At 36.6% G+C, this 18,123-nt stretch overlaps 2 protein-coding genes across 2 annotated transcripts; one reads left to right on the top strand and one right to left on the bottom strand.

Annotated features, from left to right (window-relative positions):
• Positions 1 to 11,547: 11,547 nt before the first annotated feature.
• LOC100807774 (uncharacterized) lies at positions 11,548 to 14,742 on the bottom strand. Its single transcript, XM_006596643.2, has 3 exons — positions 14,661 to 14,742; positions 12,631 to 14,468; positions 11,548 to 12,447 (listed from the first exon to the last, which is right to left on the bottom strand). The coding sequence occupies exons 1-3, from the start codon at positions 14,740 to 14,742 to the stop codon at positions 11,548 to 11,550; spliced, it is 2,820 nt and encodes a 939-aa protein (XP_006596706.2).
• Positions 14,743 to 15,433: 691 nt separating this feature from the next.
• On the top strand, positions 15,434 to 15,799 carry LOC102668222 (uncharacterized). Its single transcript, XM_006596642.1, has one exon. The coding sequence runs from the start codon at positions 15,434 to 15,436 to the stop codon at positions 15,797 to 15,799; it is 366 nt and encodes a 121-aa protein (XP_006596705.1).
• Positions 15,800 to 18,123: the final 2,324 nt, after the last annotated feature.

The following is an 18,123-nucleotide window of genomic DNA, read 5'->3' as shown; positions in this document are numbered from 1 at the left end:
GTGTCGTTGTATGTCGACAACAACGACATCGGTCAACTAGCACCCGTCTTTGTAATGGAAAAAAACAACGTCAGTGGCTAGAAAAGAACCCGTCGTTGTTGTGATCCATTTCAACGACGGGTATGCCAAAACACGTCGTTGTTTTGTCCCATTTCAACGTCGGGTAGCCTAACACACGTCGTTGTATGCTTCCATTTCAACGTCGGGTTAGAAAGGCCCGACGTTGTTTTCCAGCATATCAACGTCGGTGTCCGTAGCACCCGTCGTTGTTGGAAAAGAACAATATAAAGACGGATTTAGTATACGACCGTCGTTGATGTATTTTTCCTGCTGACGAAATTTGTGTTATGCCATTCAAATTTCAAAAACAAAGCTACATTTATATACAACAAACATATATATATGAAAACGAAAAAAAACCCAGAAAGAGTGAAGTCTCATGAAGTTCCATATATTTATATAAGTAATCAAGGGTGTAATAGTTAATGTTTGGATCAATATATGACACATACTACAGCTTCAACCTGAAAGAGTGAAGTCCCATTACTATGAGAATAGCTCTAATGACCCCTGAAATCAGCTGCAGATAAATCCACTGTTTCAGAGCTATAGCTCTGTTATGAACAGAGAAACCTCAATGCAGGGCAGCATAGACATAGCAACAAACATAGAAGGTGAACACACAAGCACAGGGGTGCAGAAAGAAACAATAGTCAAAAGGAAGGTCAAAAAGCCCACTTATCTGAAGGACTTCGTCTGAAGGAATCTATAGGAAATTGCCAGCTCAGACAATCTTCCACAATCCTCCTGCTGATGCTGCGTATCTGAGGAAAAAGCATCCATAACAAAATTAGTTATATTCCTAGGATTATACCAATTCTAGAAGGAAATTATTCCTTTCTAAGGATCTATAAATACTATGTAAATAATAGAAGGATTAATAAGAGAAAAAGCTGGAATTCCTTATCTTAGAACTTCTCTGATTTTCATTCTCTTCTCTGGAGGCGCTGAACCTCTAAATCAGCCCAAATCCTAACATGCTCTAATGACTATAACTTTTTAAGATTGTCATGTTTCAACTTTTATGTAAGAAACACCAAACTTTTAGTTTATGCTACAAGAGTGAGTCAATTAAAACGTTTAAGCTTCTTTCTTTGTGCCTAAAACAAGATATGTTCATTGGGAGTGAATATGAGTATTGAGTACTTACCCTCCAAGATATATTTTTTCTGAAAGGATGAAGGCACCCATGATGGCTACGATAATCATCATCAAAGGGCTGAAAGCAGTAACGAAATCTTATTAGTTAATAACACTTCATTTGTTCACTTAACTGCTGCAGTGGCAAGCTTGGTGGTACTATAGCTGCACTAAATTGTTGCTGTGGTAATCAAATGCAGATGCAATGCAGTAGAAGGGGGTAAAGACAATATATTACTACAATTATATGAAATTGAGTAGGTAATACTAAGAACAGAATATTAGTAGCATGACCGAAAATAAAATAGCCGCTGTGTCAAATAACATAACAATTGTCTCAAATACAGGAAAAAAAATACTCCAACGCCATCATTAGCCGTTTTGACTTATTGCTGTCTTTAAAAAAAATGCTGCCCATTTCTTTCGAATTGTGGTGATGATGTCGAAGTCCAACGGTGTGTCATTAGCAAACCACTACAAGTATTCATAATTGTAAGTTAGTACTGCAAATATAAAAATTCAGTTCCAATTGTACTGAAGTTTATGCATACCATGGACCAATCACTCTTTATGTCGCTGGTTATGATGTTCCAGATCCAATGCATTATGTAATATCCACATTCATAACAACCGGTTTGAACGTGACTCTACATATGGAAAACATTTGAACATCGTATACATTACATAAGTTCATGACTTAACTAGACAACACTAACGCATGGTACATAGCTGACTTACCTTTACTTCAATCCACTTAGGTGCAACTGCCTTAGTTTCAGGAGACAAGGTCTTCTTCAATTTTGTCATTACACTGCTTTTAAAAAACCACATCAACGCATATACAACAAAATGCCAATCAATAATGACCATTAAAGAAGGCTTGTAAAAAGTTATATGGTATGAGATAGCCTATTAATTGTAGCTTTGATATGCATATCAGGTTTCCTACGCAAAGAACAGAACCAAACAACAACATGTTGCCTAGGACACAAAATTACGAGTTGCCAATGTGCCCTGCATGTCATTCACATTAGATACGTATACACCCAAACATCATTTGAAGTATGTTTGTTAAATAGTACTTACTGATGGAAGTAAGGTCCAATGTACACCTCTCGGTCAGATTCCTTAAGCCATCTTTCAAGATATTGTTCGCATTCGCTGCGTCTATCCTTTGAACAAACCAACGACTGTGGCTCAAGGAATGCATACATGAAACCTTGACTGAATATCTAACTCCACTCATGCATATACCTATTCACATGATTTGAAAGTATTGTAGTGGATCATGATATAGAATGAATGAGGAATAAATAAATGAAGGATTTTACTTACATTAACCATAATTGTATGACAGATATGTTCAGACTTTTGTCTCCTGCTATTATTTCAGTAACATCTGAATATGTGATGAATATCGATGTAGATGCATCTACAATTCCAAGAAAGCTCCCATCAAAGCTGACTTCAAGTGGCTTGTCGTAAATATCGAAACTGTACTTCATCAATCCACGCAATGGATCATCTGCGTCCACATTAGCCGGCTTCGGCACATGTGCATCCTCGTTGTGTGGAATACTTTGTGGATGCTACATGGTTAATGAAAGTGGGTGAGTATTTGTACTGTAATCTATGAATGTTTTACTTTACGTATGTCAAATCAAACATGTTACCTCATCTAATACAGCTTTCACAAGGTGTGTGGGCCAAGCTACAAATGTATAGACGGCCTGCTTCACATATTGTATTTCTGAGGTGGCATAGGGGACCTCAGCCTCAGGATCAATAACTGTTTCTACACTTACCCTGACAACATCATCTGCATATGCCACTGTGTGTATGATTGAATCCCCCTCCATTATTTTCCCCATGGCCACCAACCTTAAATGAACCATAAACAAAGCTTGTTTTAATGCATATAAAACACAAACTAAACCATGAACAAAACACAAACCAAACCCAACAATTACAGCTGCAAGAAAAAACAAAACTCCGATTCAATTGTAAGTAAGGTAATATTTCTACAAACCTTTGTGTACCATCGTTACGCTGCACAAACAGTCCCATCAATGGTATGGCATTAGCATCATGTTCTTGTGAAGCCTGCGCATTGGTAACAACATTACTTCCCTGTGTGCTGACACGCGCACCTAGTTGTTGTATGTCCGGCTGAATTTGGAGTGCCTCTTGGGATCCTTTATTTGACAACTCTTTTTTAATAGCCTCTTTCAATGCATTGGTCATTATTTCCAAGCTCCTTCTATTTTCCTCTTCTAGCTGAGTCCTCAATTCTTCCTTAATTTGAGTCCTCAATTCTTCCCTAATCTGGCCAGTCATGTCTTCCCTAAGCCTTGCAACAACTTCATCTAGTTGTTGTTGGCTGATGGACGTGGATGAGCTGCTGCATGTCCTTGATGCCCTTCCGTAGTACTGAGTAATAGTCACACCTGAGCCTGCTGCCCGAACGCGACCCCCATGGTCAGGTCGGCCAATGGCAGTGTTCAGTATGTCTTGCCGACCATGGGGTACAAACGAACCCTGCGTTACCTGCTCTTCTAAGGAGTCTTACACAAAACAAGTGACACAAAAATACACAACGTGCAGTCATTTTCATTACAAAATACTTAAACATATGAACATTGCAACATATTGGTGAACTTACTATTTTATCTGCAATTTCCTGTGCGGAGTCAGATGTCATATTGCCAACAGCCCTAGTCCGAGCAACCTTCCACTTAACATGCCTTTTTATTGGGGATGGGGGTTCATCAACACTTGCTGGATTTTCACTCAACAATGCTTCCTCTTGTATCCTTTTTCGTTTCTGGTCTAACAATTTCTTCTCAAGCAAATCATATCCCCCACGTGAAAGTACGTGAGGGCAGTCGTTGTGTTTTTGAATTGATTGTGCTCGTTTCCTAATACCCTGTAATGTGACATACATAATTGCGGAGATTTTTTTGAAATTAAAATAATCAAATTGGCAAAAAAATATTCATTTGAAGTTACCATAAATAGATTCAACTAACCTCCCAGTTAGGTGTCAGGCGGGTTTCTTCAAATTGTTTCCACGCTTCAGGATCTAGTCCATATTTTGTCACAACATCCTGTGTTTGTTGACCTTCAGTCTTACCAAACACAAATTTGCTAGTCAATGTGGACTTAAATTGCCGCTATCTCGTCGCTACTGTTGACATAACCTTCGTCTTCACCTTCGTAGCTTCTGCGATATCAAACTTTGCCTACATAAATACATTAGTCAAAATTTGTGGAAAAAGGTAGCCAAATGTATATCATTATACAATACTAGCAATCAATAGTTTAATGACAATGTTCTGCCACAATACCCCCAGTAAAGCAAAAGCATCCAATCAGCATATAATGTAAGTTTACCATGCAGTCACAACCATCAAATTTAACATCCAAATTGAAGAAATAATAAATGAAAAAAAAATTGTGACACTCACTAATAACAGTTATTGCCTTAAAGTATGAATTCGTAGAAAAACTTGTTTTCATGGTTTGTTAAGAACATGCTTCAGCCTTCGCACAAATTGAGTTTTTATCAATGATGTTATTGATAATCCATGTACATTGATAATTCTTAAGTAATTTGAAATCATTACTAAAACATTGATTTCCCATGTTTTCTGCACAGTACTAAAAACAACAGAGTAATAATCAAAACTTATGGCATACGCAGATTATTCACTAGTAAAACAAAAGAAAAGTCGGTGCAGGTGATTAGTGAATTCATCTTCCAACTATGCAGATACTATTTGCTGTTTTCCAAAATTTGGGTGCTAGAATTTCATGGTTCAATCACAAATTACCTTTATGCTGATGTTGTTATCACAAATTACCAACTATGCATTATAATTAATTTGTGGACATCATACCACCTATTTAACACCTAACATCTAATTAAATATTGAGATACATGGTTAAAAAATATAAATATAATAAATTATATGATGTGATAGAAGAAGAAACAAAATATAGTCAAAGTGTTTAAAATAGAAGAATACCTACCTTTTATTACAAATTTAAAAAAATATGAAGAGGTATTTATCTCTCACAAGGCGACAAAAAAGGTCTGAATGTATGCTGTAAGAGGTATTTACGTTTGATGCCTAATTATCTCCGAAGAAACATGTCTTAAATTAATTCAAAATCTTACGTAAAATAAGCCAAGAAATTGACAGATCAAAAAACCAAATGCTGGTAACAGAATTGCAAAAAAAAGGACCAGCAGTGCTAGTATTGAAAATTTTATTTCAGCTATGTACAAACAGGTTATTCAACCAAGAAGCAATGTGCCCTTCAATCCAAAAACTTACTAAAAATGAATCTGAAATCCACAAATAATGCACTAACAACAAATCTACACATTTTGCAAGCAAGGAAAGTTCACAAGCCTAGGCATCATCACTCCAATCAAATGTGTCAGCAATTAACTTCAAACTAGATAAGCTCAGCAGCAACAGAATTAAAATTCTTCAAATTCGAAGCAGAAACCCCATCCTGTTTCGAAGTAGTCTCACTCTGACCTAAAATGTGGAATATCTTCCACTCACAAACCTGTTGGAGCTACCAGATACTTGTTCAGCTGAATTAGAACTATGTTCCGTCCCATCAACATCTCTAAGAAATTCAGGCTCCTTAGTGGTAACCATGAAGTCCATCAAGTTGCGGCTAAACCCCAAATCAGAATACACCCTCAAGGCATCCTAGATATGAAAATAGATACTACTAGATATAGCAGTGGCATAACATAAAAAAAACTGATATATTGAATAATATCACAATAAAGCACCCATATATATGTTCATATCCTCTACTGTCAAATCAGACAAAGAACTCATATGACTGTGTCTCATTCCTTATGCAGTAGCCATAAAGCCAAATGAAAACAAGCTAAGACTAAGGCCTAATGATTTCATAAAATAATACATTAACGTACATGCTTCTTTTACTTATTTTGACAGTCTCATGCTATGATATATAAACATATTATGTATAAACATAATATTTTGACAGTCTCATGCTTCCTTCATTTTTTATTTGCCATTCAGCTACACGTGTTTTATTTTTGTATCCTTATACAAATTAAAGGAATTGTAATTAAAAATGTATGTGCCTGGTAAAATAATTGCTGCAATGGCATGTTGAAGAGTTAAACAATATCAGAGGCAAAGAAGTTAACATAGACAATCAAAGGCTTGAGAAGGGAGATTATAGTGAAATCAAATGAATCATTGCAGCCCAGGTCTAATTCTAATTCTTAATTATGGCAGGGAGATTATAGTGAAGTCAAAGGAATCACTGCAGCACATGTTAAAAAATTGTCTTATTATAAATTTATTAATATTTCTAAAATTAAGTTAAAATTTAAAATGATAGGTATCATAATTTGTGATTAGCAAGTACTTTATATTATCAGTAGATCACCTTTAAATTCATATTTATATTTAAAAAACGACCTAAGTAGATTAACAAAATTAGATATTGAAGTAAAATTGTAATTAAAAAAATACCACATAATTTAAAAGTTACATTTTAAATTACTTGTTTAGCTGTTATTCCTTATGGTTCGAGTAATAATAACGATAACAATTCAGCCTGAATTGTTTCAGATTAATTTTCTTTTTTGCAGAAAACAAATATGGGAACGAGTAACAATTTGAAGGTTGTACATTCAGGAACTAAAAAATTCAAAATAGCTAGTAATAAGAGGGATTTGTTTTTGGGATTTTCTGAGCACCAATAGCGGGTACGCTAGAAGCTTGCACTTGAGGAGGGAAGCATATTGGCAGCTAATAAACAACTTTCTTAACTATTTGCCGTTCAGATTTGACTGTTTCTTTTGGTAATATGTAAATATAAATAGTATAAGGCTATGGCTTATGGACATGGTCTTTTTGACCCCTAACAATCTTAGAAGTCAATATAGACCATGTTTTTACGCCATAGCTTATACTATTGTGATGTACATATTAACAAGAAGAACCAGGAAAGTCTGAAGGACAAGTAGTTAAGAAAGTTGTTCATTATCTGCAAACATCCTTCCCTCCTCAAGTGCAAGCTTCTTGCGTAGCCGCTCTTGGTGCTGAGAAAATCCCAAAAACAAATCCCTCTTATTACTAGCTATTTTGAATTCTTTAGTTCCTGAATGTACAACTTTCAAATTGTTGGTCGTTCCCCTCTTTGTTTTATGCAAAAAATGAAATCAATATCAAACAAAACATGCATACAATTGTCATCGTTATTGCTACTTGAACCATAAGGAATAACATCTAAAGAAGTACTTTAAAACGTTTATTTATTTTTTTTGCTATTTTTTGAATTACAATTTTACTTCAATATCTAATTTTTTAATGTACTTAGGTGGAGGATGTTGACGAAGAGAAGGAGAAGGAAGAAAAAAATTTAAAGAAGATTAAGGAAGTGCCACATTTTTTTTTTTCCTCAGCAAGGAAGTGTCACATGAATGCTCGTTGGTGAACAAGCATAAGGCCATTTGGATGACAGAGCCTGAGGAGATCACAAAGGAGGAGTATTATGCTTTCTACAAGAGTCTCAGCAATGACTGGAAGAGCATTTGCCTGTGAAACACTTCTCAGGTGAGGGACACTTGGACTTTAAGCCTATCCTCTTTGTTCCTAAGAGGGCACCTTTTGACAAGTTGACACAAGGAAGAAGCCTAACAATATTCAGCTTGGTGTGATTTAAACAAGGAAATAACTTAAGACTTGCAATTGTAACTTACCTCTTCATCTCTTTTATGTTAAAGTTGTTGACAATGTGCATGGCACAATAAACAAGGAAATAACTTCTGCCTGCTCGTACAAAGATGCTGCTTCCAAGGATTCTGCAGACGAATTTGTGATGTCCCCAGCACAAACTGCTAGACATGAATTTTTAGCATGCTAAAAATTGTCCTACCCCACCCCAGCAACTGCAAGATTTAAGTTCTATTGGAACAGTAAATACAGGGCTGAAAACTGTAAATAAGACTGATAAACTTGTGCACCCTATGAAGATTTTAGTTTCTAACATTTTGTTCAATACTAAATTTCATATACCAGAAGTTAGGTTTGACTAATCTTTCTGGATTCTATATGGTGAGGATGACCAAGTAACTGTTAAATCAATCAGCAAGCAACTCCATGATGTGGTGTGGACTCGAGCTTAGATAAGACACTAGAGCTGTATACATGAATATGTTGTATGTTTCTATTGCAGGTAGAGACACCTGAAAATATGAAGTTTGTGTTCTCAGACAATATCAATGACCTTAGAAATATTGGATAGAAAGTAGAAATAATAAAACAAGGATTTGTTTCTTTGCTGACCCAAATAATGTCTTCGAAGAGGCCAAAGAAGTCTTGTTTGGGAAATATTTTTGGAAGGCCCTTTCAATAATTGTTATTTGATTAATTTCATGTTTGTTCTCTAAGTTCTCTTATACCATTTGAAGCCAGAGAAGATCTCAAGTAAACTTTTGTTTTGCAAACTTTAGCTTCCTTGTCTCAGATAACAGAAACATATCCTTAAATTACTCAAGCAGATTGGCATAATTTACTTGAAGCAGACTAATCAATTCAAGATACAAGTAACTTTTGCCAAGCTTAAAATTAAATTATGTGGGAGCAGAAACAAAGTTAATTTTTGAAACATAAGAGGCTAAGAGGTTTGAAAGTAAGATTTTAATAGTGCATTATCTAACAATCAACAGTATTTCTAATTGAGCAAAGGGTACTTGCATGATAGTACCATAATACAGGTATTAAAGATTTGAAGAAATTTAATGAGGCCTTGCTGGGCAAATGGGGCTGGGAATTGGCGACTAATCAGAATCACTTTTGGGCCAGAATTGTAATGTCCAAGTATGGTGGCTGGAATGCTCTGATTCATGGCAGAAACTCCATAGCTTTCTCTAACTGGTGGAAGGACTTAAAATCTATTTTTCAGCAGCAGCACACTAATAGGCTGTCCAATAATTTGTGTTGGAAGTTGGGTAATGGGGCTAAAATCAGGTTCTGGAAGGATAAATGGAGGGAGGATGATTTAACTCTTCAAGAAAAATACCCTACTTTGTATCAAGTGAGCTACCAGCAGGATTCTTCTATCAGCCTAATGGGAATTCTTGTTGATAATAAATGGGAATGGAGGATGCAATGGAGGAGAAACTTCTTTGACCATGAAATCGATATGGTAGCAGCCTTTATGGATGAGATTGATGCTGTCCAGATTTGCCCAACCAGTATGGACTCCCTTATTTGGAAGGCTGATCCTAGTGGAACCTATTCCACATAGTCAGCCTACAATATCCTCAAGAATGATGGCAGATCTGTTAATGACGACAGAGCTTTTAAGATTATTTGGAATCTGAAAATCCCCCCAAGAGCAATTGCCTTCTGTTGGAGAATTTTCAGAAACAGATTGCCTACTAAGGCTAACTTGAGGAAGAGACACATCACTTTGCCTTCGTATAGGTGCCCGTTATGTGATAGTGAAGAGGAAGATGGTTAAAAGGAATAGACAAAGAGTTTCATATTCATTTTAACCAATGGTCTAGCAACTTGCAGGAGGAACTGTCCTAGGGGGGTTTTCTCTGTTATTTATTTTTAGCTGTTGGGTGCTTTGTTCTACTGTAGTGGGGTTTGGCAATTCTATGCCTTTGTAACCACATATCTTTTACCTCAGTACCTCTAGTACTGATTTATATATAATACTACATTATTTTTGCTGTGCAAAAAAAACAATTTTTGCACAATTCCCAGTACACCAAACTGATATGGGAACATATATAAGAAAATCTGGAAGTTGAAAGACAAAGATTTTAATACGAGCTTCATATAATGATAAGGATGATAATAAATATTGATACAAAAATGCATAATAATAAATTATTTAATAACTCATTTTCAGTACCTTCATATATGATAAGGATGAATACTAGAGTAATTTTCTTTGCACAGCTTCAGGTTTTGTTCTCAGATGTGCTTAACGTTATTAACCTTAATTTGGACTTTGTTTTGAAAACATATTAAAAATATTATTATTTAAAGAGTGTTTTAAAACATTTGATTTTATTGTAAATTTTTCAAACACAAAATAGTTTGTTAATATAAAAACATTATACTTACACAAGATTAAGTATTAACTGTGTGATAATCTCTTTTTCTGGTACCACTGGTACTGGTTCTCTTATTAATAATATATATATTTTCAGCCTTCCAAAAAAAAACTGTGATAAAAATGCTATTAAGTATTAACTGAGTTTGTATAATTCTAAGTGTCTGTAAAAAACAAAAAAGAAAAGAAGTTCCTATTAATCATAATATTTGGAGGGCCACTGGATTATGTGGATTGGAAAGCAATGCTTTATTTGGCAGTGCAAGTGGGTAGGCAGCTATTTTCATAGTTTTAGGAAATTTGGGATGTTTACAGTGATACAAATCAATTTATTCCATACAAAAATAGTATAACATAAAAATCAAACTTCTGGTTACATTAGCATAAAAAATAATATGCATTACCCTATTAAGTATTTAAGGATAAAAATACTACCCCTGCTTCCTAACACAAAACCCATGCCAATTTTCATTTGTTTAAGTTATCAATTTAAATTTGTGAACTTATTATACACATGATTTGTTCTGGTCTCTAACTTTGATCTGCCAATATTTGTTCTCAACCTCATCTAACTAACTAATATTGATGTTTAAAATAAAAACTGCCCCTGTGCTGTTCTTTACAAATATAGGAGTCTAGGATAGTGATTAACTATTCAAATAAAGGACAAGTCATTTAAAATAAAGGGCATCAAACACATGTAGAGATTATAAAGGACAACTATTTGTTATAGTCAATTATGTTTTGAACAGAAAAATTGATTCTTAATTCAAATATTGTAATTGGTATGAAGGACTTACTAGAATGTCATTCCACACAATCTCCTTTAGCGTTTCAGGTACGCCTTTCCAATTATTGTGGATAATGGGAACCTTTTCTCGCGCCACTACGCCTAGGTAGCTGTGGAACTTTTCACGCATCGGTCCGGATGCTCTCCCGGTAGCGGGATCCACATAAACAGCCGGTCTGGGCTGATCCACGGTTCTTAATGTCAATGTTCTCAGCCGTGTCGTTGTTCTACTCCTCTTGGAAGTCGCCTCTGATTGACCATCGAACTGTGGAGGAGACGTCGGATCTGTGGCCATGATCCTGTAAATAAAATACACAATTAATATTAACGATTACATTTAGACATTAACAAAAGCAAAGGCGTAAAACTAACATAATCATTATATTTACACATTAAACAAAGCATTACTTTCGCACTCAGCCTGTAGGGATGTTTTCCCATAGACCTTCATCATGATCTACACGATTTGCATGTCCATCATCCACTTCATCAGCTTCATTCATTGAAGGCAATTGTTTTGAAAAACCAGACATTTGACCAATGTCAAGGGTTGACTCATCATTATGGTAATTCATTCCACTTGGTCTTCCTTGCAAAGCCACAGACAAACTTGAATTACATGGATCTTGTACATAGAAAACTTGTCTGGCTTGTGCTGCCATAATGAAAGGTTCGTCTATATATGCCACCTTACTAAGGTCTACCAAAGTAAATCCCAATGGATCTTGAAACACACCCGTTGTCCCGTTCACCCACTGACACTTAAAAACAGGCACTCTAAATGATGTATAATCAACCTCCCAAATTTCTTGAATGACACCAAAGTAAGACATGGATGCTCGAATGGGGTTGTTATTCGATGTACTGGAAAAGTGCTCCGAAGCAGCATCAACACAGACCCCACTGTTTTGTACCGAACTTTTATCATCTTGGGACTTTGTGTAGAATGAATAATTGTTAATGTCATACCCCTTCCATGTAGGGACATTCAAATTTGGGCCAATGGCTAACAATGTCAGTCGTCTGGAAACACTTTTATCAGCAAGTATTGTTTGTCTAAACCAATTTATGAAAGTTTTGTTGTGCTCTTGCAATACCCTCATCATGTTCATTTTGGGGTGACTATCTCTAACATGTTTTTTGTGAGCCTCTATGTACGGAAACACCTCTGTTGTGTTGTTTAATATATACAAATGTGCTTGTGACACGTCATGTCTAGTCATTGTCACAACATTGTATCCACGAGTACCCTTGCCGGCTATTGGCTGGTCATGCCGGGATGCAGGAACACCGACAGGTTTCAATGAGTCAATGTACTGTGAGGCAAACTCAATGCATTCTTCAGCAACGTATCTTTCCACTATTGAGGCCTCTGGTCAATGTCGATTCTTCGTATAACCCTTTAAGACCTTCATGTACCGCTCAACTGGATACATCCATCTAAAATACGTAGGACCACAACACCTTATTTCCCTTACCAGATGAACAACTAAGTGTACCATAATGTCAAAAAATGAAGGAGGGAAAAACATCTCCATTTGACAAAGGACAACGACAACCTCATCTTCGAAAGCATCCAACTGTTTAGGGTCAATGACCTTGGCACATATAGCATTAAAAATGAAACACAAGCGACTGATTGCAACACGGACCTTCTCAGGCAATGTTCCGCGGATTGCAACAGGCAAAAGTTGTTGCATTAACACATGACAATCATGTGATTTCAAGCCAACCAACTTAAGCTCATTCACAGACACAAGACTCTTGATGTTTGAAGAGTAGCCTTGTGGGACTTTGATATTACGCAAGCATTCACAAAAACTTCTCTTTTCAGCTGTTGACATTGTGTAACAGGCTGGGGGCAGATATGTCCTGTTACCTTTTGAGATAGGATGCAACACCTGACGTATACCCATGTCAACCAAGTCTTGACGACACTTGAAACCATCCTTTGTCTTGCCTTTAATGTTTAGGAGGGTCCCAATTAAAGAATCACAAACATTTTTCTCGACATGCATGACGTCTATACAATGCCTAACATCATGATCGGACCAGTACGGAAGATCAAAGAAAATAGACTTCTTTTTCCACATGTTTGAAGTGGATGATGGTTTTTTTTGGGACTTGCCGAACATATTTACGACATCCTTGACCTGCTGATATACTTCATCGCCAGTTAATGGATTTGGCGCGGTTTCATGTTCTTGACTTCCATCGAATGCCTTCTTCAATCGTCGATACGGATGATACTGTTTGAGAAATCTTCGATGCCTAGTATACACAGTCTTCTTTCCATGTTTAAGTTGGCGGAAACTTGTATTCTGCTCACATATAGGACATGCGTGATGTCCTTTGACACTATATCCACTTAAATTTCCGTAGGCTGGAAAGTCATTGATGGTACAAAAAACCATTGCACGCAACTTGAAAGCATGCTGCAAATTTGCGTCCCATACATCAACCCCTTCATCCCACAATTTTCGCAAATCGTCAATTAACGGTCTTAGATATACGTCAATATCATTACCTGGTTGTCTTGGACCAACTATCATCATACTCAGCATAACATACTTTCGCTTCATGCACAACCACGGAGGGAGATTATAAATGAACAGCAAAACGGGCCACGAGCTATGGTTAGTAGTTAAGGTTCCAAATGGGTTCATTCCGTCCGTTGCAAGACCAAGCCTTAAATTTCTAGGCTCGACCCCAAATTCAGGATACAAACGATCAATTGCCTTCCATTGCGGGCTATCTGCAGGATGTCGCATCAATCCATCTGATTTTCTGGTATTTGCATGCCATATAAGGTTCTTTGCATCTTCCCCATTAGCAAACAACCGCTTAAACCTTGGTATTATTGGGAGATACCAACACACCTTTGCTGGACGGCGGTCGGCGTCTGAGACTAGTACAGTAGAATCTCCGTTGGTCGGTCTGTACCGAGAAACCCCACACACAGGGCAGTAATCTAGTTCAGCAAAATCATCTCTGTACAAAATGCAGTCATTACAACATGCATGAATTTTTTCGTACTGCATCCCAACTGGACATAAAATCTTCTTTGCTTGGTAGTGATTCTTTGGCAAGACGTTATCAGCAGGAAGCATGTTTGTCAACAACATCAGCAACTCACTAAAACTCTTGTCACTCCACCCAAATCGAGCCTTCAAGTTAACCAGAGCTAACACAGCTGACAATTTTGTGAAAGATATGCAGCCGGAATACAAAGGCATTTTTGAATCAACTTCTATGTTGTCATACAATGCTGCATGTGCCTCTTCAAACCCCTCTTGCCCAAGATCGCGAATCATTTCTTCTATAGGATTTCCGCTGTCTGTAGTAACATCGTCAGCCTATGACATGTCAGCTGTATCAAGGGATTCCCCATGCCATATCCACTTTGTGTAGCTACGAATTATTCCCTCACAAATAAGATGAGTTCTTATGTCATCAATTGTTTGGCGCCTCCCATTTCCACACTTCACACATGGACAAAAAAAATTTCCCCACATAGGTTGCGCTTTACTTTGAGCAAACAGCAAAAACTCTTCAACACCATTCTCGTACTCTTCAATTATACGTGATGCGTTCATCCAACTTCGATCCATGTTACACCTTCTATGTCAAACGTTAGTGGCTTAGGGGTTACTTGACATGCATCACAAGCATAGAGCACCAATTGCAGTAGAAAACACACCAGAACTGCACCTTTTATACAAAACGCTGCAGTGGAAAACACATTAGCAATTGCAGTTAGTTGGACCAGCAATGCTAACAAGTAAAATGGTGCATGGCTGTTTCAAGGGATTCGGCATTTTTCAGTTTGTTGGCCTCTATTACCAATGCTTATAAGAAAAAATCAAGAAAAACTGCACAAACGAAAACATCGAAATTTAATGACGAAAGTGGTGCAATTGAATTTCAACATCATTTTTTAAAGATTTATAAAATCAAATCAGCTGAATTTGGGAAAAATAATCTATGTCAAAGTAGCTGATTTCTGGTGGTAGAAGAAATTTCACTTCCCAATGGTGGCAGGATTTAAAGAGTATCTTTCAGCAGCAACACAATAACTGCTTTAATGATAATTTAAAGTGGAGGGTGGGTACGGGGTCCAATATTAGTTTGCGGAACGATTTATGGCTGCAGGACAACTGTAATATCCAAGGAAAGTATCCCCAATTATATGTAATAAGTAAACAGTAGAATTCTCTAATTAATTCTATGGGAGAATTTGTGGAGGGCAGATGGGAATGGAAGTTATCTTGGAGAAGGGACTTTTTTGACTATGAAATACAAATGGCAGCTGACTTTGTAGAGGAGATTGATTCTGGTCATATACATCTTTTTTGCAACTGTACAATGACAAGGAGACTTTGGTGGGAGGCTGTGAGATGGGTTAATAGAGTGGGTCCTTTTTCCACAGACCCAAAGAACCACTTTTTGCAATTCACTCAATGGAACAGCAAAGCTAGTATAAACAACAGATGGAAATTTATGTGGTTAGCTCTATCCTTCTTCGTCTGGCATCATAGAAATGCTATGATTTTCAAGAACCATCCGTTTGATCCTGAAAAGGTTATCGATGATACCTTGTTCCACACTTGGTCTTGGTTAAAATGTGCAGAGAAGGACTACACCAGGGACTACACCATCCATATGTAGCAGTTGCATGTGGAGGTCAAGACCAGGTTGTCTCATGAACGACAACTCCATTAGCCATCTTCCAGCGGTCAATGACATGGTGTGCATGCAACGGGACTCGAGAAATTTGAACACCTTGCAATACATGTTCTGGGGGTGGTCGGGTAAGGACATAAAAAGGCGGAGATGAAGAGATTTATTGTAAAATATTTCAGTACACCTAGTACTGAATTTTATACATAATATATTTGATTTTTGCCTTGCAAAAAAAACAACAAAGGAAGGGTAAATGCTGACACCTCTTCCAAGAGGTGCAGCATACATGTACTTAAGTTATGGGGTGTAGCTGGTCCACAATACCATCCTCAAATTCAACCACAATTGGGGTTAATTTATACTTGTTCCTATAGTACCTATGGTACTCTCGTAATTGTATGATATTGGCACAAAAAGACATAATAAACATCATACTAGACAGCTCAAAAGAACAATTACACGGCATGAATATGAAGGCATTAAACGAATACATGTTTTCAGGCATCATACATGTTTGTGATTTGTGGAATTTCAAAAACATATTTTAAACTATTACTAGAAACAATAAACACACCTGCAAATAATGAAAGGAGTTCTTTGGTGATTCTTTGGTGCCTGATTCAGCCTGAAAAATAATAACACTTTGGTCAATCAACCGCTTCTATGACAAACATTTGTGTAATATGTAGAAAATAATTTGTGGCAATCAACTTGATATGATACAGAATTAAATTGCAAGGCATTAACTAAAGAAAGCAGTGAAGACAGAGTTCCAACAGTCATATATAAAGCTCAAATCATGGAAGAAGGTCTTCACTACATCATATTCTTTCTAGCTATATAAAGCTGAAATCATCATTGCAAGACAGGAATATATAATTAAGAAATGGCTCCAAAAAAAAATTAGTGTAAATTTTGAAATGGAAATGTTCCAATATGATCTGATTTGTATTGTAGAAATTATTGTCCTAGCATTTGGATGGAATCTCTATGCCCTTGCCCTGTTTCATTTGACATGTACTTAGATTTTGCTTTCCTTTATTGAATCTGATATCACAACATCATATCTTGGCATCTACAAATTACAGCTAGCATTTGGATGATGCTCTGCTTTTACTTTGGTCATGGCTCAAGTCCAACGAGAAAGATTTTACACTTCACTTTAATCAATGTTCTTCCAATGTAACACTAGGTTTCTATACTTAGCTTGGGAGTGTGGGGGCTGGACTTTTGTAGCATGGGTTAGGTAGCAGGGTGCTATGGTGCTGGCTTTGTTCCTACTAATAATCATAGGAACCAGCTGGCCCCTAAAATTTGTAACTTCAGTACCACTGGTACTCATTATTAATATATCATATCTATGTTTGCTGACAAAAAAAAAATTAAAAGAAACTATTTGTGTAAATTTTTAATATGATTAAGCATATAATGTAATATAAATTACTTAATTTATATGTATAAATTTCATAATAGTGGTTATTCCACTATCTACTATCCTACTATACCAGTTTTGGGGTGAAATGCTCTGCATCTGTATTCAGGAATTGATAATGATGCATACAACTCTCATTGACCATATTAGCCCAGAAAGGGAGCTTGCACTAGCCTAGCCTGAGTCTAAAGGGTGAAGGTTCTTTGTGATGGGGTTAAACTGGTGGTATATTGATGGAAAATTTAATGGGATCTTAAATTGTGACCAGTCCTGATATCAATTGGTGGGAGGTATTGGTTTGATTGACTTAGGGATATTGTTGAAAATCAACCTATTGTTCATATGGAATTAGAGGTCAATTTGTTTTTTTAATAGGGCAGAAACATTTATCAGGCTGGAGGGGTAGAGAAGTGAATGTGCAACGGGATGGGTTGAGGTTGAGTACAACATGTTGGATTCTATATCCAGATGATGCAAAGGCCCAAACTGTTCACTCAACAGAGGCAATGGAGCCTGATAGGGGGCACATCAGGATTGACTGAGTTATATCCGAGTGCCATGGTACACAGTCCTTGAATCTCTGAACACAGATGGAGCTTCATAAAGGGCCACATCATGGTTAGTCAAGACATATCTGGACGGTACACTAAGCAAATGGTTTTTTTTTCCTAAAATACCAGAGAATGGAGTTCTTGCTCATAGTAATGCCACCAAAAATAAGAATCCAAGGAATGTAATTAGAAACCTTGGAACAAACACCCCCTTAGATATTGGGAAAAAACTCTAACAAATGAATGAAATTAGAAACCAAGGAATGTCTATTTTTCCTTGATTAGTAATATCAGCCTGTAGAGATTATAAAATTTGATTGCATCAT

This window comes from Glycine max, chromosome 14 (genome assembly GCF_000004515.6).
Source record: "Glycine max cultivar Williams 82 chromosome 14, Glycine_max_v4.0, whole genome shotgun sequence".
Classification (NCBI taxonomy): domain Eukaryota; kingdom Viridiplantae; phylum Streptophyta; class Magnoliopsida; order Fabales; family Fabaceae; genus Glycine; species Glycine max.
This window is presented reverse-complemented; position numbering and strand designations above follow the sequence as displayed.

Bases quoted from the DNA above. Each gene is read 5' to 3' on its own strand.
- LOC100807774 (XM_006596643.2), bottom strand. From the start codon at position 14,742: ATGGATCGAAGTTGGATGAACGCATCACGTATAATTGAAGAGTACGAG. The intron at 14,469-14,660 runs GTAAAGCGCAAC...ATGTTACTACAG, and splicing joins GTTTTTGCTGTTTGCTCAAA to ACAGCGGAAATCCTATAGAA. The intron at 12,448-12,630 runs GTACACTTAGTT...TTTGCCTCACAG, and splicing joins CTTCATTTTTTGACATTATG to TACATTGACTCATTGAAACC.
- LOC102668222 (XM_006596642.1), top strand. From the start codon at position 15,434: ATGGCAGCTGACTTTGTAGAGGAGATTGATTCTGGTCATATACATCTT.